This window comes from Barbatula barbatula (genome assembly GCF_947034865.1).
Source record: "Barbatula barbatula genome assembly, chromosome: 5".
Classification (NCBI taxonomy): Eukaryota; Metazoa; Chordata; class Actinopteri; order Cypriniformes; family Nemacheilidae; genus Barbatula; species Barbatula barbatula.
Window position 1 is genome coordinate 23,385,887 of NC_136769.1, and position 23,676 is coordinate 23,409,562.

General features: G+C 40.7%; 1 protein-coding gene across 2 annotated transcripts in view; it reads right to left on the reverse strand.

The window, feature by feature from the left end:
- The window catches only part of bahcc1a (BAH domain and coiled-coil containing 1a), a 65,899-nt gene that overhangs the window by 22,655 nt on the left and 19,568 nt on the right, over window positions 1–23,676 (reverse strand). The window contains exons 1-7 of one of the 2 annotated variants that reach the window (XM_079456906.1): window positions 18,762–18,885; window positions 12,674–12,856; window positions 4,849–4,974; window positions 2,594–4,705; window positions 2,255–2,369; window positions 1,959–2,164; window positions 1,555–1,710 (exon numbers count right to left, since the gene is read on the reverse strand). In XM_079456906.1, the coding sequence (XP_079313032.1) occupies window positions 1,555–1,710; window positions 1,959–2,164; window positions 2,255–2,369; window positions 2,594–4,705; window positions 4,849–4,974; window positions 12,674–12,856; window positions 18,762–18,774 (2,911 nt within the window). In that variant the 5' untranslated portion in view covers window positions 18,775–18,885. Of the gene's footprint in view, window positions 1–1,554; window positions 1,711–1,958; window positions 2,165–2,254; window positions 2,370–2,593; window positions 4,706–4,848; window positions 4,975–12,673; window positions 12,857–18,761; window positions 18,886–23,676 lie in introns of those variants that run through there. The other variant, XM_079456905.1, reaches the window with a different exon arrangement.

A 23,676-nucleotide genomic window follows, 5' to 3' on the forward strand; every position in this document is an offset into this window, starting at 1 on the left:
CTAGCTCCCAACGTTCAGAATCTTGGTCCATAGAAACATCTGCTAATACGGCATCTAGTTATTTATATCTATCGTTGTAATGGCATGGGTAAAAATTTGAAGGAATACAACCTGTTTTAAGAACATACATAGTATACAAAGCTTGAATATGACTTACTTGTGTCTTTTTATTGACATACATCTTAAGTAAAAACCATCACAAATGATATGCCATTTTAAAAGCATAGCAGTTGTAGACTATGTATTGTTTAATCAAATATTATTTTAACAGCATTTAAGATGATAACTGCTTCAAAATACAAAACGACATACAGCATTTTCACAGTTGACTACTTTGAGAATTAGTTGGTTTTAAATAATTTTCTTTGTACAGAACAGTTTATAAGTTTAATGACAAATGTATATGGTCTCATCATTGTTTGCATTGCAATAAAACAACCCCACCAATCACTGATTGTCTACAATAAATGCATGGGAGTGAGAGCCATTACCCAAACAACAGCACTCCCACGCTCTTTCAATGTCCCTCTCCCTGTTCACTGCTTTTACTTATATGCACTTTCTAAATTCCTTCTTCAAAATTTCTCACACTCTTTTCCAAAAAGACGGATACATATGATTATTATTGGATTATAAATGAAAGTGAATGTAATAATATCAGTTCCTATTGGAATTGATGTTAAAGCAGGGAGTCCAACCCGATGAAAAATCCCCTTCTCCTAAAACCACAGTGGGCCAATGCTGCTGCATGTAGTCTCAGCGAGTTCTAAGTTCCCATGTCAGAGATAAACTCATGGCGTTCCCCTGGCAGTGTCAAAGCAAGCCGTGCACATCCACTATGACACATCTCCAGCCTCCACAAACCAATGTGTTTTTCTACTCTTCATGTTTCACACAGCTCTCATAAATATGAATGTATAAATTGACCCCTCCTCCCCTGACACATCACAGACCTTTGCTCTGGAACATTAGCCCAGCTTAGCTAATGTTTCCCAGGGGAAGGCTTTTAAGGATGCACTTCCCCTTTCAGCTGGAATTCCTGTGGAGCACAGGCGGAAGTGTGGCATTGAAGACATGAAGATTCGATTTCAGAGATTGTTTGCTGAGCAGAGAACTGTGTAGATGTAGAGGGCTTGAAAGTATTATTACTATAATGTGTTCTAGAGCACACATATGGAATTTGCTTCAAAGAGGTAGTGAGAGTATCCTGATCTGGGACCTGTGAGGGTAGATTATGTGGGTAGTGTGTGTGTTTTTTCTAATCCATTTGAAAGGAATTGTCTACAGGTGTTTTTTAACAGTTAGTTGTGCAAAGGTTTGTGCTACTTTAGAAAATATAACCTTGAAACCAAAGTGGAATCATTGTAAAACAGATTAATTCCTCAGACCTGACAGCCTTACAGGAAAATCCTGAGGTACAAACCCTTGAGAGCTGTCGTGATCTTCAAAAAATAATGAATGCTAAATCTGACAAATGGGTCGTGTGCAGCAGGTCAAATAAGCGGAGGATATCGGAGGTAAAGAGGATAATAGGTAAAACTCTGTATGGCATACCAAGGTGGGTAGGTGGGTGTGTGGGAGGTTCACTGGGTAGCACCATCAGCTGGGCAGAGGGATCCTGGGTTAGGGGCAGCACTGGCTGTAGTGGGGCAGGCATAGCTGCAGAAAATCCAGGGGGGAGATTTTGATGCAGAGCTGTATGGCCAAGGCCTGAAAATGCAAGAGAGAATAGAGCAACGTTTATTATTAAAAGTTGAAAGCATATCCCATTAAACTAATAAGTAAATCATACTGAATATACAAGACTAAAAAATAAAGGCACAAACTGCGCTGCATCATTTTGTAATTTTCCAACTGTAATTATGCATTTGATTATTGACCATGAAAGCAAGCATAGCCCAAACAGAAGACAACAACATTGCTGTACATTATAGAGAAAACGCAGAGTTGGCACTTACTGTAAGAGTGACCTGTCATCCAGAGAGAGGGACTTCCTGTGCGTGGGATCCAATGGTGGTGAGCAGAGTGAGCATGAGCAGTCGGGTCCCCTAATTGGCTCGGCTGCATTGAAGTGCCACCTGGCACCATGATATGAGAGGTGATGTCACCATGGCAACTGTTAGATGGATGAATGTGTGCAAATTCCACCCTTTCCTTGTTATCCCTGCAAAGTCAAATGAGAGCAGGTCAAAGGTCAGAGGTTGAGCAAGTGTGACAAGTCAAAAGAAGAAGTGTAAAGGGGTAGGTCATTCACCTGATATATGTGTCTCGATCTCTGTCTGGGCACCGATGGCCCATGTGTTCTACACTTGTTCTTTTTCTCTCATCCGCTCCTGGGGAATCTGATGGGTACATGGAGGGTGGAGAGCCTACAAAATGGTTAACAACCTTACATCAGCTTTCTTTTCATAACTCCCACTAGCTGTGGTACTTTGCAGACAAATAGCTCTACAGTTAGATGCGTATATCTCTTTACCGAAAAGCAGTTTTTTTATCTGTGTACTCCTCCAGAGGTCACACATAAACAAACGGTGTTATATCCCTGGCCAATATTTGTTTAGAATGGCCCTGACATATTAAAGTTTAAACTTACCTTTCATGGTGGAGTGCACCCGCCCTTGTTGGCTGTTGGGGTGCCTGCCTGATGCTTGGCAGGGTGGGTCTCTCTGTCTTGCCACAGCAACTGCAATCCCTACTGGAGGCTGACGCACCTCCCCCTCTATATGTGAGGACTCTCCTACCTCTCTCCCCCGTGACCCACAATCAGCTCGCTCATTCTCGTGGCTTTGGCCTTTCCTAGAGGGTAATGTTTGCTTGCCTCCCTGAATAGAGCAACTGGTACCATTTGGCCCCGTTTTGAGGCTACCGAGCCCCCCAAATGGGCTCTTCTGGGACATGAGAGGTTGCTGGTTGCTGTACTTCAGAAGGTTCTTCATGGCACTGTTTTCACCTTGCAAGCTTGTGACCTCCTGCTGGTTTTGAGAAGGGGCTGGTTGAAGGGGAGGAGGAAGGGGACCCATTCCTGTTGTCTGGTGATGCTGTTGTGTGGGGGGCCTGCTGTTGGCAGTACTGTTAGATTCCATGTAAGCTTTGCGCTGGTCCTCTTCAGAATGGATATGATGAGGTTGCATGGCCCATGGTGGAACTGCAGACTGTTGATGTGGGTGATGCTGTGCATTGTTGGTGTAGCCATAAGGAGACATTTCCATCTTCCTTTTTATCTCCTGGTTCCCATTAGCCTGAGTTAGGTCTGTGCCAGCAGCATCCGGGCCAGCCCTGCTATGTTGTTGGTGTCGAATACGGGCAACCTTTTGTCCATCTCGCTGCATGGAGCAACTTCCATGTCCTCCACTTCCATGCTGAGCCATGTTCTTTCCTGCAAGAGGTGAGGGAATAGTTGGAGGTCCAGAGTGTGAACAGTCCCTGTAGGGCTGGGGGTTGACATTGGATTGGTTGGTTAAAGAATGAACAGCTTTCGACTCTTGGCCCAGCGTAGGTCGGAAGATGTCTGTTTCCATACTGTTGATGCAGTCAGCACTGCGAGAACGTACAGTTTGGTGTTGTTGGGAATGGCCCTGTTGCTGCGGTTGTTGCGACACATGATGGTGGTGGTTGTGCATCCAGTCAGGGGCTTTTTCAGCTTTTCTGTAAGGATGCTGCTGCTGGGTTGGAGGTTGCTGCTGTTTCCTGGGCCAGTTGCCATGATGTTCCCCATTTCCCGTCTTTTCCATGGCCTTTTCCTTGACAATATTCCCTCCACCAGCAACTCCCTGGAACTCAGAACCCAGCTGGAAGGATCCTCCGTTTTTCTCCCCAACGTGGCAAACAGATTGTACAAATGTGGCTCCAGTTACTTTTTGGTCTCTGCATCCACCAGCATTGATCCCTTTATTATGTAAGGAGGTGTTTCCCACAGGGGCTGGTGGAGGAGGACAGAAGAAGTCTGAGTGTTGGTGTGAGTGGTGGTTGTGGTGTGGGTGATGGGGGTGGCCGGGATGGAGCTGAAGACAGTGGAAGCCCCCAGGATGGCCTCCTCCAGCTGCTGAACCCATGGGCAGTGGAGGATGCACTGAGTAGGACAAAGAATGCTGCAGTGCCTGACTTCGCTGAAGGCAGTCCATAGGAGGCTGCTCACTGATCCGCATCTCTCCACTTACTGCCTCTTTGGTGCAGCGTCCATTACTACTGCCCCTCACATGTCTGCTTTGGACACCGTTGGACCCTGCATTACCTCTTCCCATGCCATCTTCCCCACATGTTGCCATGGAGCCTTTTGCCCCAGTCCCGTGGTCCCCATTCTGCATCTTCCCGTTAAGCAGACAGGCACTAAGAGGCTTTGCCATGCTCTGTGAATGATCCTTGTACTCCATAGGCAGGGTGGTTTTATGTCCCCTACCATTCATCTCCTCCATAGTAACCAGGTGTTGTGGGTGAAGATGGGGTTGATGGGGATGATGATGGGGTAGCTGGTCTTTAGAATCCTGTTTATTAGTTGGTCTGTCTTTTTCCTTTGAGTCTGAAACTACACCACGGTCTATGCTCGTGTCTTTAAGGGCCTTATGTAGGCTAACCCCAGCACCTGTATCTCTATCTCTACTGCAGGAGCCCTGGGGATGTCCTGGTCCCGCTCTTGACATGGGCTGAATGTTGTGATTGGCTGTGATGAGTGAGGGCTGAGATGGAAGGCTTCTTATATAGAAGTTCTCTGTGGAGTACATCAGATACTTTTGTTAATCATTTATCTCAAAAATAAAAGCTATATTTAGAATTTTTTATATTGCCGTGAAAATAAATAGGCACTGCAGAAGATGGTAAATTTATTCAGCTTTAACTTGTCATTAAACCTACCTTTTTGTGTGTCATAGAAACGGTGCTGTCCATAGAGGACTCCACTGTTGGCATGGTGATCCAAATGGCTTATGGGAAGGAAGGTGTGGGCTAGACTCCCTGAGAAGCGAGGATACCCTGGGACTGCTAAGAGAAAAGAAAAGGAAAATTGGTGAAATGAGAAAACAAACAGAAATAAATTATGCAAGATGGGTGTTCATGGACTTGCAGAAAAAGTGGAAAACATGTGGAAGAAGGAGAGAGAGAGAGAGAGAGAGAGAGAGAGAGAGAGAGAGAGAGAGAGAGAATGAGAGGGAGGAAATTCTGATAGCAAGGAAACAAGGAAAGCTCTGATAACAAGTCAGCAATCACTGAGCCACATTTCCTTTGGCCTTAAGCATTTTGGTCCGGATCTGATCCCCCGGTTCCAATGCAGCTGCCACTCCATATTCACTACATGGTTTGGATGTCATATTTGCCTTCTATTTGGGTTTACAAAGCAAACAACAAGTCGAGTAGTTCAGTCTTGGGGATTTGTGTAATGGATCAATGTTCTCTCCCAAACATATGGTTCTTACTGTGCTAATCTTACCACATTTCCAGTGTTATACAAAGAAATATCATAGAAGAACAAGAGTACATGCAGTCATTTAAGACAAAGGCCAACGATCTACTTTATTTCAGCTGTCTGGACTTTGCCAGAAGCACATTATAGCTATATGGAAGAAATTAACAAGAAAACCAAACCTTTCAAGACCAAGCCTTCGAACCATAACCAAAAATAAAGACAAGCCATTAATATTATGGGTTGTGACAAATGTTACTGTTGTACAACAATGCACTGACTAAAACATTTCTAGTACATGCATGAGCATGATATGTAAAGCAAGCTGTATCTTATCTGTCCAAATGAAGTATGTTATAATACCAAAAACAAATAAAAACGAATCCCTGAGCCACCAAAAATAGTTCGTCTGTTAACCCACTGCAACCTAATCCTCCACAAATCTCCTCAAGACCATCAGGCTCCAGAAATAGCAAGGATAACAATACTGTATATTCATCATTGATGTGAGCGAAGTGGGTCAAAAGCTGCCACAGAGAATAAAAGATGGATAGAGAGGTTAGAAAGAGCTGTGGGGATATGAACTGAGTCATCGATTTCAAGAGGCCAATGATTTAAAAACAAAAACACAAACAATCATGCAAATTTGCTTGGGCTAATGTTCTTTATAGATATGTGGCAGCAAAGAGTTATGCGGAGAACAAAGGCTTCCGTTAAACACATTCGTACACGGCTGAATGTTAGGAGAGGATAAAGGGCTAAGAATCTTATGACCAGGTCTTGATGAAATGTTGGTTGTCATAATCAATTCAATTCCGGGTGAAGAATACTGTATATACTGTACATGGCTCACTTTTCTTATATTCACAACAAAGAACGGTAATAACTCTTCCTTTTTTATTCTGACTGTCTTTTGCAAAAGGGAGGGATACTAGCATGCAAATAAGGTCTCGGCTAGTTTCACTGGTGTTTTGTTCGTGACACTTGCCAACGTAATCCTCTTTCACGGTGATGTCTGGTTGCACTTGATAGTGGTGGCCTACTCAGCACAAAGAAGATTCCTCTCAGGGCAGGTGAGCAGGCACCCCTGGGCATTGCACCAATCATTCAGACGGTAATCTGGCCGGGTGCTGTGCCAGCAGCTAGATGAGGCGGATTTTACTAGAGCTAACATAAATGCTGCGAACACTGTAGCTCTCTCAAGAGATGGCAGCTGTCTGCAGAGAGTGATTGATACCAGCCCACTCAGCACATGCAGAACTTTTATTATCTGAGAAGGATGACATTTCAGCTCAATGCAAGATATTCACAGTCTAAAGAACCTGCACTTTTGACCAAATCAGCAACAACAACAAAAAGAGTGGAAAAGGCTCACTGCACCCAAATTTTGAACATTACCATAATAGGTGGAAATAAAGGGGAAAATGTTTATACCTAACGCTGAAGGAGATCAGCCTATTGCGATGAAACACATACATGAATGAGGTTATTTTTCAAGGTATATTTCTCGATCAAATTATTTTAAGCTGTGTTAATTGCTTTGACAGCATTTAACTTTGGAAAAATGCAAATCTGCATTCGTAATTTATCAAATTGATGAACTGAAGACATTCCTCTACTGTGTGACTGTGTTGATTTACTTTAAACAACAAGTCAGTGAATTCTTTTACATCCTCAAGTTCAACATTCTAAGTAACTGGACATCAGTATTCATTCTCACATAGACCTCATGCATGTCAGTGTACATCTGCGAATAACCAAAAGTAAATAGTTTAAGGACATTCTGAGATAAATCTGCCTGTCACGGTTGCTAATTCAGAAAACGTGACAAAGCAAAGAGAAATACAGAACTGACAGAGGGAGAAGAGGAAAGACAGAGGGGGTGAATGGTACTCATCAGCACTGCTAATTGAAAGGAAGTTATGGAGCCTGCCAGATAAGAAGGGGGAGGAGAGGACAACCTGTATTCTACATGTTTGGATTGTGCAATAGAATTGATAATTGGCTGTAATGAAGGCACTTTTTCTCCAACGGAGTGAAAGTGCTGGACCCTGTGACTAAGAACAGTGTTTTAGAATAGCCGAGGGAAGAGGGGGTGCTGCGAGTGCTGTATAAAAGAACTCCGTTTCCATAAGCCACTCCAGTGGCGTAAGTTGTGAAGTCTGTATGGCTTTGGCACTGGAGACTGGGGTTCTAATCCACACTCTTTTACCTTTTTCTATCACATTACAGATCAAAAAGGCATTTGTTTTCAATAAAATTGATTGAAGACTTAGAATTCATTTTTAATCATAAAGTTTAGGTTCAAAGTGACGGGTTAAGTGTAGGGCTTTAATATATCTTTATAAATATGATTTATATGATTATATAATATTTAATGCACAACAACACTGAGGGGCAAATGGTTACATTATCTGCCAATATTTAAAAGTACCAATAGCATCTAACTACTATTTCTACTTAATCCAAAGAAAATACAGCAAAATACATTTTGGTAAGTGTAAACAGAAACAACTGCTATTTAAACTTAAAAGCATTGCTGCCTTGGGCGAGCTATTTGTACTATTTGTGAAAATGTTTTATCAAAAATAAATATAATACATTTTATTAATGTGTCTATTTACAAATATCCATTGAAAACATTAATATCGTTACGTTTTTGTTTTAATAACATCAATGTAACAATGACAACACAAATGTCTCATGATGTCACGGCGTTAGTTCAGGTCAAGTGTCAAGTCGAGTCAGCTTTATTTATATAGCGCTTTTTACAATTTTCATTGTTACAAAGCAGCTGTACAAGAAAACATATTGACTATAAACATATAAGGTTATTCAAGTCAAAACACAGGTCAAATATCAGACAGACTATAAATTCCTATATGCAGTGTTCATTAAATAAAACTATAAAATTCCGTCAGGAGCGGTCTTGTCCAAATGGCGCAAAAACGAATTTAAGTCTTTTTTACTTAACATTAATGTCCTCATCCAGAAGGAAAGAATAGTTTCAGAGTTTTGCATGCAGGCCGGCAGTGAAGTAAGACCAATGTATACGGGTTGATTGCTATATGCTGAAAAAGTTCCTGTTCTGAAAAGATCTGGGCCCGTATGTATAAAACTTCTCAAAAATGCTCTTAAGTGTAGTCTTAAATTTTGACTTTAGTGTCAACAAATTCTTAGTAAGAAGTAGGACTTGATTTAGCAGACGAGACTTTTATAAAAAAGCTAAAAGCAACTTTCGGTAAAGTTTAAGACTGATTCTTAAGGTCTAACTTAATTGTTGTAAGTTAAGGACTGCAATGATTTAAACACAAAATGGCCACCCTTGATCTCTGAATCTGCCAATAGGGAGCCTGCAAGGGTCATAGCAGAATGGGACCATTTATTCATGAATGACATCACATTATTATTGTATTATTTTTTATTAAATTAAGTAAACAGCTGCAATCCATAACTTACTTGGGTAAAATAAACCAAGTACATCAAAATCAGTGTTAAAAACTTTCTGCCTTCCTTCCCCTGATTTACAACGGTAAGCTTATAATAGTGATTGATATATTGAACTGTAGGATTTTGTGGGAAATTTAACATCCGTTGACTTCAACCCATTTGAAGATAAATACACAAAGTAACCTGCAATTTCATTTTTCAAACAGAGATGGTGACAGAGATGCAAAAGTTTAAAATTGCAGTCTCTTTATTTTGCATTATGTGCAAAGATATTACAAATGTTAATCCATTTTGCCTTGGTTTCATACACTTTTAACAGATCATTTAAAGAGTTAAGCTGCTGAATCACATCCTATTACACTTACGGCTTTTTATAAAGAAAAGACCAAAAGTCCTTAAAACATTTATTCAACTTTTTTATATATATATATTATTATATTATTTCATTAACTCCCTGTCATCATATCATTCCAACACGTTGCTTCTTTGTTGTGAAGTCTATGGTATCTGACTCTGTCCTGCCATCTTGTCACTCTTAACTGGGTTGGGAGACCTTTAGCTCTCTTAAATAATTAAGAAGCTGAGTCTAAACACTTATGAACCTTTATGAATAAACACTAAGTCTTAAGTCTTAAGTACTTAAGAGTAAAATTACGTCATTCTTAGAATTTTGACACGGAACCTGGTGGTCACAGGATTTTTATGATGCACATCTATATCAGTCATTTGATGCTTCTCCTCTGTTTCTATGCCTCTTTCTATGAATGAAAGTCCACCATGAATGAAAGAGACGAACATCACCTTTTTTAAGATGGCATATACAACACCATATTCATCCAGCACCATTACGTACTGGGATGGAATTGGGAATTATATGATTTTAAAGGAATAAGGAATATTTCAACCTCCCCTTGGAGAGACATTTCTACTGGCCCATAGGGTGCAGAGAATTGGCTGGGTAATTGTGCTCCTCATTTTGATCACTTGCTTTTTTATGCAAACTGGAGAAATGACTATTTGCAATTATCTTAAAGAGGAGAGAACAGAATGCTGGTGATGGAAGCCAGGATTCAATCACTTTCACACTGCGTTCTGCACAATTAAATCGCAATAGAGATAATAGACAGCTACGTGTATGATAATCTCACTCCTAATCAGCCTTATTACTTAGTAACATAACAATTTACATTCAGTTTGTGTTAACTCTTCATTTTATTTGGGAAAATGATCACAAACAGACCACAAACCATCATCAGGAAGAATTATAGAAGAATTCAAATGCCCCGACACATAACACTATGCCATTGTGTGTGGGCAATTGTTTTTTTTGGGGTAAGTGAAGAAGACTGTTAAACACAAGTTTAACATATATTATAAATTGCTAAATAATTGTGAAATAAACAGATTTATTCACATTATATTCGCCTGGTAGTTGTGTTAGCATTCATTAAAAGTATTATTTAAAATTTTATTTGGTTATTTTCTGTGACAAAACATATATTCTATGTGCGGGGCGCAAATCAGTGTTTATCTAGGTATACAAACTTTAAGCAGGCAGGTGACCTGAGGCTGCTTTCTAATTGGCTCGCGTCAGAGCGTCGTCATCGTGATTGGACTATTCTCAACTGTTTCATAGAGAATCCTATACTCACCCAGAACCCCGGTACAGAACATCATGATGTTTAAATACAACTTTAGATGTATAGATTTAGTGAACATGATTTACAGATCTTAGATGATTTACAGCTTTACTCGCCCTTAGTATAAAGTGTTTACTCTGCACATGAGCAACACGACAAAAGCAGAGAACTATATTCACTGATGCTATTTACATTGGATGCTGTACACTTTGGTATATACAATAGTAATCTGTAGTAAATTGTAAGGTGTTGTTATATTTTATAGCTATGTATAGATTTTATAACATTTTCAGTAGTACTTACTATAGTTGTTGTGCTTAACACAAATAAATGACAAGACACCCAATGGACTGTTATTATTCTTTACTGAAGTTAGGCCGTTTCTCAATTCCAAGAACGCAAAGAACGTAATTGTGTTCTTGTGAAGACCAGTCTTGCGAGGCAGCCTTCGAAGAACAAACTTAGATGGACGTGCCGCAGTGACTTTAACCGGATTCCGTAGGAGGATAAGATGCAGCCTTGGTATCGAGAACACATACGGGTACTTTCATGTGTTCTCTGTTCTTGAGAATCGGAACCGGACTTTGACAGTTATTGTTGTCGTGGAGCGAGAACATAAAGACACAAGACCACTGAAGAAGTTGAACGCATATTGAGAAACGGCCTTACTCTCGTATTTTGTTACAGAGGAGATGGATGGCCAACCAAAATACTCGACAGAGTTACTCTCTCTATGGTCGTTTTTAACTATTTCAGAGTTTCCTGAACACTCCATACACTACAATAGTGAATTGATAAACTGTATCACACATTCATTTTTACTATTGTTTGGTCAAAAACTCTGTAGCATCTAGGAATTTACTACAGATTACTATGAAAACTATATACAGCAAAAAAAAATCATTTGGACTTTGGTACTTTATTGCTGTTAAAAAAAAACATTACATGCTTTGATAGTTGAACCGTTTTTTAGCTAAGCAGTGATGATAAATTTACATCACATGTCAAAAGGTTTGTTGCGCCCCCTTAAAAATAAATGTGCACCGGCCACCACTTATGGACCGTCTGATAGTATACAGAAATGTTTATTTGATCTGAAAATATGGCATTTAACTTAACAGGTTTTTATCAGTCAACCGAAAGTAGTCGTACAAGAAAAATAAGGCCCCTACAAGTCATACATTCATACATGTTGGAGAGATGGTCTCCTCCTCTCCAAGTGGGTGTTTTTTGGTCAGAATAGGCTGCAAAATAGGCCAAACCTTATCACTCTAGTCCTTTTCCTCCTCGTGTAAAATTCAGAGGGAATATGTCTTCCACTGTACTAGAAGCAGGGCACAGGGAGAAAAGAGTGAAACTAGACTGGGGTATAGTGATAACGGGCATGGGGATAATGCAACTCTCAGATGCCCTTAGTTTCTAGATGACACAAACAACACACGGGTGAGCTCCAAATGCTTTATGACTGTTTGGCACATTTAGAGGTTTCCCGGAGGGAACTTGTGTGTGAATCAGAGCCCTGTGGCATCGGGCGTGTCTAGGCATCTCTGTTTCTCTCTCCTCTGGGTTGTTGTAGTCTATCATCTGTAAGGATCTAGAGCCAGAGCTTAGAAGAGGACAGCTGTTGGTTTGGCAGACTGGGGGTTGGGGTTGGGCTCAGACTCCGGCCCAGCTAGTTTAAGGCGGGGTGGGAAAAGCCACACTAGCTTTAACATGGCAGCTGTGACCACAGTTGACCGTTGAGCTTTTTTCTTCTATGAATGTTTTGCGTGTGTCTGTGTTGTACAGCGTATGTGTGTAAATTCTTGTTGATGCACAAGTGAGACCACAAGATTCTTTGGCTGAACTTTTGCCCCCTTTTCTGCAGTGACTTGCACTCGATGAGAAAGTATGGATGCACAAACACACAGATGTACTCACAGCAAGAACAACATAATCAAACGTTATGTGGCCCAAACCTAACTTCTGTTAGGGTTAAGAATCTATAACAGTTGAGTAGTTTTAATTTCATTTAATACAAATAGTATACATTTTTCTAAATATAAATCAATATTAGCATAAACTATATCGAAAAATGGATTGTTGTTTTACTAGCCAAAGATCTGAAGTTAACCTCGGACCAAGCGATGCGTCCGATGATACAGTCTATAAACAGACAGATGAGCAGGTGGGTGGAACCGAGCTATCTTACCTTCATGTGAATGGGGGAACCAGATCTGAGAGGCACTAGAGTGCGGACCCCCACGGTAAGGAGGAGAGGAGGGAGAGGACGGCGGTCTGGAGGGGTGTGGTGGGTGCGAGGGAGGGGAGCCTAGGCTGCTGGCCAGGAACGTCCCCATGAAGGAGGCTGAGGAATTGGCCATTAGTCCACTGCCTAGATGTGGAGAGGGAAAAGAAGCAGTTAGGTGACCGGATTAAAATGTGGACACTGAGTTGTGTCGTGTCTGACAGGTGAACATTGTGTTCATAGATTTGTATGTTTTAATGGAATCTCACTACATCCTACCATCCAAACCGCTTGATCTGCATGTTACTGAAAAGTCTTTGATTTTTGGTTGTCCACATTATAGCTTCTTTCAGGACTAATAACCAGATAATAGTTTGGACCAAAACAAATATTGTTTATGAAAGATCATGCAACTGTTGTGAACAATATGTATTTGAATAGTTAACGGATATGCCAGCTAAAGTCATTATCGGGTACCATTTTAGATAACAAATTTCAAACTGACTGACCCGTGAACTGAGAGCATGTCTGGTCATCATGTCTGCCAGCATAATTTATTCTCTATGAGCAACAGACACACACACACGTACACATAACTAGTATAGTTTAGCCTTGGGACATCAGAGTCCAAACTGGGGTACGTCAAGCCAGACAGATATCTCATCTCACAGCTGAATGCTCTCTCTCTCTTTCTATTTTCCCAATTTTCCTCCATCGCCCTCAATCTTGCCTCTGTTCTTTTTATTTCTCAATTTCAATCACTCCGTTTTGGTACCTTCTCTCAGTCCTGCTGGAATTTTCCATGATCCACCAGTTTTATGGTAATGTCTCACACACTAAAATGTCTAAATCTAAAATGCATTCGGTCGCTGTTCAAACTCAAGTTAGCCTATAATCACAGTTGAGATCTTCCTCAGTTGTTTCTTTTAGACATCAATGAGATTAAAAGAAGAGAAAATATAAACTCTTGCCCAAGTCTTAAGCATCTCACAACATTTTTCTTACCCCATTGGCAGATTTATTTGCCTGTTTTAAGCACAAATTCACTGAAATGTCATATTTTCTTATTAAAAACAAGACCTATTTTCTTAGGTCAGTTTGCTCATCAAGAAAATACTTCTTGATTCAATAATTTTTGACATTTTCACTGGAAAACATGAAAAAAGACTAAGTAAGAAAGTCATTTTTTGCAGTGTAAAAACTCGTAATGGCCAATGCTATCACTGCGGCTTCAGCGGATTGGACGGAGCGCAGGCAAGGAGACTAGACGCTGTTATATGATTGGCTAAGGTGCCTCTTGTGATCCATGTTGTCCTTTATGCTCCGGTTGTGAGTATTACAGACCCATACATCTCCCTATCATAAAACAATCTTTGGTACTACCAGCGAAAAAAACTAACTCAGCATGGAGATCGAAAAATTATGCTTTATTTTTTCAAAGGCAAGCACATTGTTGTGCGTTGTTGTTCGTGTGCAGGTAAGCAAAACCCTCTCTCCTGCGAAAAACAAACTTCTCGAGACCGTAACGTTACCGGGCACAGAGAGCAACTGAGTTAACTTTGTGCCACTGTAAAAAAACTACTTGTAAGTCGCTTTGGATAAAAGCGTCTGCCAAATGAATAAATGTAAACTTGTACTGTCGAGTGGCAGGCTGGTATTAGCAACTTGTTTGTTTTGTCAGACTAGTTTTTGCTGCTCTCACACTGTTATATTTATTATATGACAAAGAAATAATCATAGAAATATGCAGAAGCACAACTTAGAAATACGAAAAAAATAATTAATTAAAATAATTAAAGACAGGCTTAATTTAGTTTGTTGCGAGATAGAGTGTGCACTTCCCAAAAAGTTTAGTCATGGGAAGACTAAAGAGGATATATTGCAGGGACGTGCACAGGGGGGTTGCCCGGGAAACTGGCCATATGCCCTTCTCGACTCACGTTGCCCTTCCGAGGTGGAAAATAAATAAATCATACAATGGATGCAGAATTTTACATACGTCTTGATAAAAAAACGCGAAAAGCCTCATTCACTTCCGTATTCGGCCAACTAAAGTGAAAGTCAGAAGGGGAAGGGCAAACTCTGTTTACATGGCTGCAGCGCTGCACGCGACCGGCACCTGAGCTGAGCCTGCATGAGCGGCCCTAGAAGGAGATTGTCGCAGTTATCGGGTGATACGACTCAACGTTGTCTAGGGTGGCCATACGTCTGGATTTCGTCTGGACAGTCAGGATTTAAACCCCCCTGTCCGGCGTCCGGGGCAAACTCAAACCGGACACTCATTTGTCCTTCTTTTTGGAGTTGTGCTGAATCGAAACAAAACCCGCTTTAGAACATTTATTAGGACGCAGCTGCATAGCGTCTGAAGCCGTAAGATCTCCATTCAAACAAATGATTGGCTGAAAGATGTGTCAAATAAATATCTGATATTTCATTGGTTAAAAACGTAAACAAGCCTCCACGACGTGGAAGTGCAGTCCACGTGCTGGCTTCGTCACATCATAACGGTAACTTGCTGAAACGTCAGACCTCATTTAATCCGGAATGGACAAAAGAGCACAACTTTATATAAAAAAGCAGTAGAGACACTTTTCGCTGTGAAGTGGACGTTTGTAGTCAAGGGACATCCGGCATGCCAGCACAGAAAAACCAAAAGTAACCGACGAGCTGCAGGTACATCTTCCCTTAAGCTTAGGTCAAATATTCATTGCCAGACAATTTAAGATTAGACTGTTTCAGAATCACTGTATCATGAGACCATCGATATGATGCACACAATTGTATTGTATTTGCGAGTACACCAGAGTCCTATGCTATTATTCTTGCCTCACTAAATGCTGCAAAGTGTCCTCCTTTTTGGTGTTATGGAAATAGCCACCCTAACGTTGTCAGAAAATGTGACTTTTGGGATGTTTTATGAAATGAATTAAAATCTTCAAAAATCCAGGCTGAGTTTGCCACGTTTAGCCTAAATAATAAGACAGATAGCTTGAAGACAAGCAGCCTGCTACAATTTTTTTGGTAGGTAGGCATTAGGCAAACTAAGCTACATGTCTACTGATAGTTAGTTTCTCACATTTCGTTTGAGCAAGAAGAATTAATGATGGAAGCAATGCATCACATTAATTATTTTATTCTAAATGATTAAATGCCTAAATCCTATAACTATTTTGGGTATTGTTTGAAGCCAAGATGCCCACTGAAAAGAGGCGGATTCAGGAGAGGGAGAGATCATTCAGGGAGTTATGTTTTTCTGTGTTATTATTAGTACTAGTTAAGGTGATTGAGTGCTGTATTTCAGTGTTTTACTTCTTTATATATATATATGAATAAAGACCCTGATATTCTCAGTCCTTCATATAGCCTGTGAGGTTTTTTTTGGGGGGGGGGGGTTGCCCTTTTTTCAGGTCAGAGCAACTGCCCCTCAAAATTCCTGTGCACGTCCCTGATATATTGGTTTTTGAGGTATGGGGTAGTAATGTAACTAGTAATGTAACAAATTACTTTTGAAATAAAGTAATCAGATCCGTAACTTGATTACTTTTAAAAGGAATACTTGATTTCTTTTAACCAAAGTCAAAGGTTTTCACCATCCTGATAGCTCAGATGTCAATATTTAGAGGTTTAAATATGAAGCACGTGAAGTCACAAAGTTGTGAATGTATTTTAAAATAAGAACATTTTTTGTTCTTAAGTTATTTTTGCGTATGGTTTGTGCATTTTAATTCAAACAATTCCTAAAAAGTATGTAGTCTCTCAAAAACTTGTATTTTTTGACAAATCCATAATGGAAGTACATTTCCTCATCTTAGAAAAAGACTGTGAATGTCACATCTATAGAGCTGGAATTGCCCTAAGACATTTTGGTTAGAAATAAAAACGTTATTGAGCAAATACATAAAAAATCAGCTGAAGAATGCATATTGAGAAACGGCCAACGATTTGCTTAAGCCAGGACTAGGCCTTAGTTAAATTAAAATATTTAGGTCGCTTAAAACTTATACGTTACAAAAACCATCACACTGATATATTTTAAGATATGTCAGCGCAAGTTGGTTTTGATTATTTTGATTATTTGACATTTCAGTTGGTCTGGGACTAGGCTTAAGCCCTGTCCAGGAAACCGCCCCTAAAAGTAGGACATAGCTGAAATGGTGTGGTCCGTTGTCAAAATACAAATATTTGCACGCTTACTAAAAATGTTCATAACAGGTCATGACTAATATTACAAATACATCATGTCTATGGACTCATGTTTTACTCACACACACCCAAACACAGTAAATGTTTCAAACACATGGAGAGTCTGATGTTAACAGAAAACAGACACTTTGCTCCAAGTGCATGCCATCAATGCAACAGAGCACAGCACAGCCAAGCCACTGTCAGATACAATGAACTCTGATCACATCAGTAAAAAATACAAAAACGCTAATGCACTCTTTGAAAAGTGCCGGGTAAGTATCCAGGAGGCTGCAGGTAGAAGAAAATGCAAGTGGCCTCCATAAGGAGTATTGTAATTGCAACGTCTTACAGCCCCACTCTCTTTCTGTCCTCCACAACATATAACCAAATAGCTGTAGGCACAGATGGAACATGTGACAGATAAAAGAGTCCAATCCAGACAAAGATGTTCCCCTTGAAACTAAAATTAGAAAGAAAGAGAGAGGGAGCTGTTGTTTATGTCTTGGTCAAAACGAGACCTAAGTCAGTATCTGTCAGCCAGACATCCCAAATGAAACTCTTTGCCAGTTGAAGAATAGCACTGGTTTAATGTCTCTACTTTTAACATGTCTATGTCAGGCAGCTCCTGGGCTAATGTGTGGACCCACACGGCCAGGGACGGCTGCCAACCAAAGCAGGCACTGCAGTGGATCTGAAGTCCAGGGCGTGAGAACACAGCCCGGGACCTGGCGCCATTGATTTAGCAGGTCGTTAAAAAGGAGATGTGTCTCAGCTCAGATAAGCTAGTGTTCATAACATGTTGCCATTTCAGAACTACCTCTGTTTACAACTCTGCTAATGGATCTTTAGTCATGCCAGTCCAGCACTGTCATTCACGCCTAAGAAAACCAGGTCATGTGAATTCTAACAAATACAGATCCCTGACAACGTTGAATATTAATCCTATTAAAGAATTCCGCTTGCGCTGCCTCCATCACCATATACTGTACATCCATGAATCTTTGAGACCCGCACATACACCAACATGCATGTGACACCCAGTGGGGTCCTGGCGCATCCCGTGTGTAAAAATTGAATCCCATGTGCCATCGCAGCACACACCACAGCACCACCAGCCATTAGCGGAGGCAGGGAGATTCATTCAGCTCGCCGTCAGCTCAGAGGGAGGTATCTGATGGTGCTGTTGTCATGGGGATGGCAAGAGACATGAGTGAGAACAGCGTGGCTTCATCCAAACCAGACGCTCTGTGGGCAGAGCTGCTTTGTTGTTCACACTATTCTCACGTCAGTTGAGCTGTTGGTCTTCTGGTAGTGGAGAAGACTTAGGAAGTTTAGGAACTGATCCTATGTCAGTGCGAATGGCAGAAAGTGACACTTAGACCTGACATCGGCAGTTTGGACTCGCTGGTGGGACTGCTCATATTTACCAAAGAATGGAACTACATCTCAGTTGAGGGCTGACACACACTTTTCAAACTTGACTTGTACTTTTAATTTCTTGTGTATAAATCTAGAAATGGTTAACACAAGACCACTTTTGACAGGATATGGACAACATCCTCAATAGAGCAACCCACACCAGATGACCACAATACCATTTGCAGTCCTAATGTGACAGCTTAACAAAGCAGATGGAATAAATAAAATAGTTAAATGTCTAATTTGATAAATGGCTTCATCATCCTTCCAGCAGTAGAGTTGTGAAGCTGGGAAGCTTTTTAGTTAGAGCGACGGGTCCAAAATAAACTGCTTTCCTGGTTCTGTAAGCACTGCATTCCACATGAACCGCACACCACAGGTTACAGCGATCACTGAGCAGCAGGCTGTCAGAAAAGAAGCTGTGAGGAAAAGTCTCACTTTAACTTACCCAGAAAAAACATCCCGTAAAGGTCGCCGGAGTCCTCAGCTCTTTATCTTTTAAATCAAACAGATGTCAGATGTGGAGTTCAAGAAACCAGAACCACGTAATGTGAGTCTCGACTCCTCGTGTGACTCTCGACTACTAACAGCTTTAGCAATGGGAACGGGAACCGGTCGACAGACTTGGCTACGGCGTATGACTGGTTTTCTCCTCGTGACTCAGAAAACACGTCCTTGCTGTATAAAAGGAGCATGAATTTCAAATGGCTACAAAAGTGGGGGAATTTCCTTATAAGACTCAAAGCCATCTTGAAAACATTAGAAGAACTGGTAGCCAAACATTCCTATTGGTTTGCAGACAACTGGGATGGTGTTTCTGTTTCACAATGCTGGAGGGACGTGGAGACCGGGAAGTGGCGGCACCCTCGAGGGCCAAGCTGGATGACTGTGTGTGTGTGTGTGTGTGTGTGTGTGTGTTAGTTGTCTAGTGAGCGCATGTGTAAATTTGCGGTCCCACAGTCTGACCGGTACCGGAGTGAGTCAAGCTGGAGTGAGTCCAGGGCTCATGTGGGAAGAGGACGAAAGAATCTGAGAGAGAGGGAGAGAGGGTTGAGGAATTGGTTGCAAATGCTTCTGACAGTGCGTTTTTGTCAAGTGAGTCCGGTGGATGTGGTCCGTTCGTGGGCGTAAAAAGTGGTGAAAGAAAATCGAGGAGAAGAAAGAAGGGTAAAAAATAATGTGGAAGAAAAAGTGATAAAAGGCAGCCGAGAAGATAAGAACTAAGGAAGTGGAGATTACAAGGCTTTACTTTATGTGTGAGGTGACAGGTGACAGTCAGTGTTTGTTCCGTGGCTCGGTGGTTAACCACTAAAACTCAAATCAAAGAGTTTTGGGTGGGTGTTGAGCATTTCAATGACACTTTTTCACACTAACTCAACTCTTTTCTTTTTACAAAAAATTCTTCACATAGCAAGTGCAGCTGCTCAAAAATACAAGCATATTCAAAATTTCCACTGCAAGATTTGTGGTGGCACGTTTGACGGTGATAATGGCAGTGCCCTATTGGTTTTGAAAGAATGTATGACATTTATATGTTTGAAAGAGTGGGGAATTAAATTCACATAAAACATGGAGCATCCATACTTAAGGCAATCAATCAATAATTTCTAGTGGTCTGTCTGCACACTGTTTGCTCATTGTCAAGGGCTTGAACCTCAAAGCTCCTGTGCCAGTCAGGATTGTCTAGGCAATCAGACAACTAACGGATGGTTGTCTGAATGTCAAGCTCCGCAGAGGACACGTTTTATGGGCACGATAAATAATATGGCCGGGGCAAGTCGTACCATGGCAGGAAGTCCAGTGGTTTTTAGACAACATAAGCTTTTATTGGGGAAACCTGGCCAACATGAGTCTGAGCTTGGTGAGTGTTATAAGAAAGAGTAAAAGCGAGACAGGAAAAGAGCGGAGAATGTGAGAAATAGATAAATGGAAGGAGAGGGTGCCAGGATGCTGAGTCACGGTTTGTTACTATGGTGATGAGTTGTTCCTATTTTGGACATTCATCAAAAGATCAACTGAACAGAGGAAGTTAATCCTTGTCCTTTCTCTCTACCTTGCACAGAGATGTGGACAAGATTCAAGATCTTGAATGGAAAGCAAAATTTCTGTTGGACAGAGCTATTGATTTTGAAAACCTGAAATACAGTGCACAAGTTTTTTTGGTCCTTTTCATAACTCATATTCAGTCCTCCTTTTTCAATCTAAGTGAGTAAATAGTAAAATCTGGTATTCCATTCTAAGGGCCCTATCGCACACCAGGCGCAATGCAAAAACATTTTTTTTAAATATTATTATTGTGTGCTTTGACACCAGGCCCAGCGAACGCCAGGTCCTGGAATGTAGGTTGGACACTGCCTCCACAGAAGGATATTAACAACTACTTCTCTAGCTCCACCCACTGGTATCCAAATGACTTTAGCCACACATATTCACACTCGCGCATTTGTGATGATTGACAAACTGGTAAGTAAGCTTAAACTAAACCGCTGAAATGCGCTGTGTTGTGTTCATGCTAGGAAGGTTGCATCACAAAGCGCTGTTTTGCCATGTTCAATATTAATAAGCGGTTTTATGCTTGTCGTTTGGTCTTAGATCAAAAAGCCTCTGCACATAGGTCTTTATAAATGGTCTGTTGCAGATTTAGAGAGTTTTTGGTTTTATAAAATACATAAACAATTAGCATTTTAGGGTGGATTTTCGTCTTCTCTTTATTTGCTTTTTTTCTGTGAAGATCTGGCAACTCTGTCCCTTTAGCGAAGGGCTCTCGAGAGCGGCTAGCCCCATGTCATATTTACAAAAGTAAGGACTTCTTTAACTGTTATTTTTATTAAGAGCGACCAAACATGCTAAATTGTGCAGCGCCTGGTTGTGGAAGAACACAGTCGGTTCCTTCCGATTCTGATATTAGGAATATGGGTTGAAGTTTATTTTTGGAGAACAAGTAGGTGAAACATTGAGCTTCATTTCACCGAGGAATCTTTTTTAAACAAGGCTCATGTCGATGCTGGATTTGCAGAGAGACTGAGATTAAAAAGCAATGCTGGGCCTTCAATATTGCATCAACCAGAATCTTATGTGAGTAAAATATATGTCACTGTTGCTTTGTTAGAGATCACTTTATATGTCCTGATTATGTGTAACCTACGTGTCTAACCAAGATTACAGAAGGCTCCAACAAAGCACGTAGCTTGTGCACGCTGATGTCTTTTGGAAATGTTATCCAATCATAGTAGTGGCCGTTAACTTCCAAGTCTTCAATGCGGCCCGCCCATACAAACCAAGCGTTTCTTGAGCCGGCCTCAAAAACCAGGGTAGATAATAGCCTATTGCATATGGATTTTGATGTTTTCGAATGGAAAAACCACAGGAACGTCATAAGTAGACCTCAGACAACAGTATAAAAGAATAAAAATGACCAGTTCAGGACACTTTTAACCTCGCGTACGAGCAGATGCGTTCCCTCTCTGGAGAAGTGTCCAGTCTTTTTGCACGTTTTGCCCAAAACACGCCCATTATTCATTAAGAGAATCGGGACAACCAGTTTAGACCATTAGCCCGGGCGCGCCGACCGTTTTCCTGTCTTTAAATTAGCAAAAGCAGATTTGGACACGCCCTAAGAGCGCCTGCGCCGTGCGCTTTAGAAAGTGCGCCTAGAATGTTAAAATAGGACCCTAATGCTGAGACACATCATCCATTGCTCAGAGTGTGGCCAACAGTTCACTTTCAGCCTTACACACACATCACCTCACAGGAGCTGCAGTTCACACCAGACTTCTGCCATTTGGCACTGAGAGGATCAGACTCCCGCTACACAATGTTTTTTCTCCAAACACCTCCTGTTCTTTTTTTCATCTCACTTTCACCACAAGCTAATCCAAGAAGTGACGAAACAGTCCAACAAAAATACAACATACATGTTATTGTGCAGTTTGCACTATATGAGCTCATGCACTTCATAATAATACTGAGATGCGAATATTCTTCAATCCTGTTGACACTTAATTATTTTTAAGGTAATGTAATGTAAAATAAATAATAACATGCTTTTACTGGCTTATTTATTTCATTCATTGCCTGTGGCCTTCAGCCTCTTTGTTTGAGTGGCCAACGCTCATAACGGAAAGCAGGTTCGGGTAAAACCGGTTTCAGTTGTTAAAATAATTGTATTCATTGTTTTATTATTTATACCAATTTCATGTGACAGGAACACATTGACACCATGTTAATAATTAATCCAATTAAAAACAAAAACTAATAAAACGCCATCATTTGTATGTAACATTTTGGTATTTGACCAATTTTTTAGAAACTGGATCTCCCATCTGGGGACTTCAAGACACTAATCCATGGTGTTCTGTAATGCTTCATTAAAAAATATATAAATGAATGACAAAGTCTTAACTGCTAAATGTATTGCTGTGGGCTTTACAGTAGGTAAGTGATTTGCTCATGATAAAATATGCAATAGTGAATTCAATACTGTAAAACAAATGCAGATAAATATAATAAAAGCAATAAAACCCATTGATGTTAACTCAACAATGTTGGGTCGGGCTGCTGAGACCACTCAAACCAATAGAACGAACAGAATCGATAGCACCACTGAGACTCAATGTTCACACTTATCATCATCCGTCATAAGGTTTATGGCTGCCCATTCAATGCTGATACAAAGCAGTTTAACATCACGTACAGTCATATTTAGCCTATTGTAATGCCTCTTTTGCCACTTTCACATAGTCACACACACACACAAATACATCCAGAGCCGCCCACAGCTGTGTCAGCCCATTTCCCTACAATCCAATCTGCTCCTCTTTCCCATGATGCCTTCCATTGGCACAGTGGAGAGAAAATCCCCCACAGGGCCTTGTGCACTGGAGCTGATATGGAAAATTATTTCAGAGAGCTGCTCAGACCTATAAAGCTTATTTCAGTCTCTTCCTGTCATGAGACACTCACTTTCCCATCACTGGACTCAGATGAAACATTTAACATACCATTGTATTATAGTAATAGTAAACACATTAGTTGTGTACTGGTACTCTGACAACAAGTCGATGTGGCACAAAAAAATATTTCTAAACTGTTGTAGTGTAGTAGTGAAAACCAAGCCGTTCTGGTCCTGCACAGTGTCTGCATTAGAATGCTTACATGCAGTGTGTATGTGCATCCATGTAGAGCACCTGCAGTCCTATGAACGCATTTGTAAAATGTGCGTGTTAGCGAGGGGTTAGTGCAAGCACAGTATGTTATGTTTAAGTGTGTCTAAACATGTGATTTGCTCTATTAGCAAGGAACAGAGACAATTCTGTAATGCAATTCTTTTCTTAAATAATTACTTAAAACAACATAAAACACAC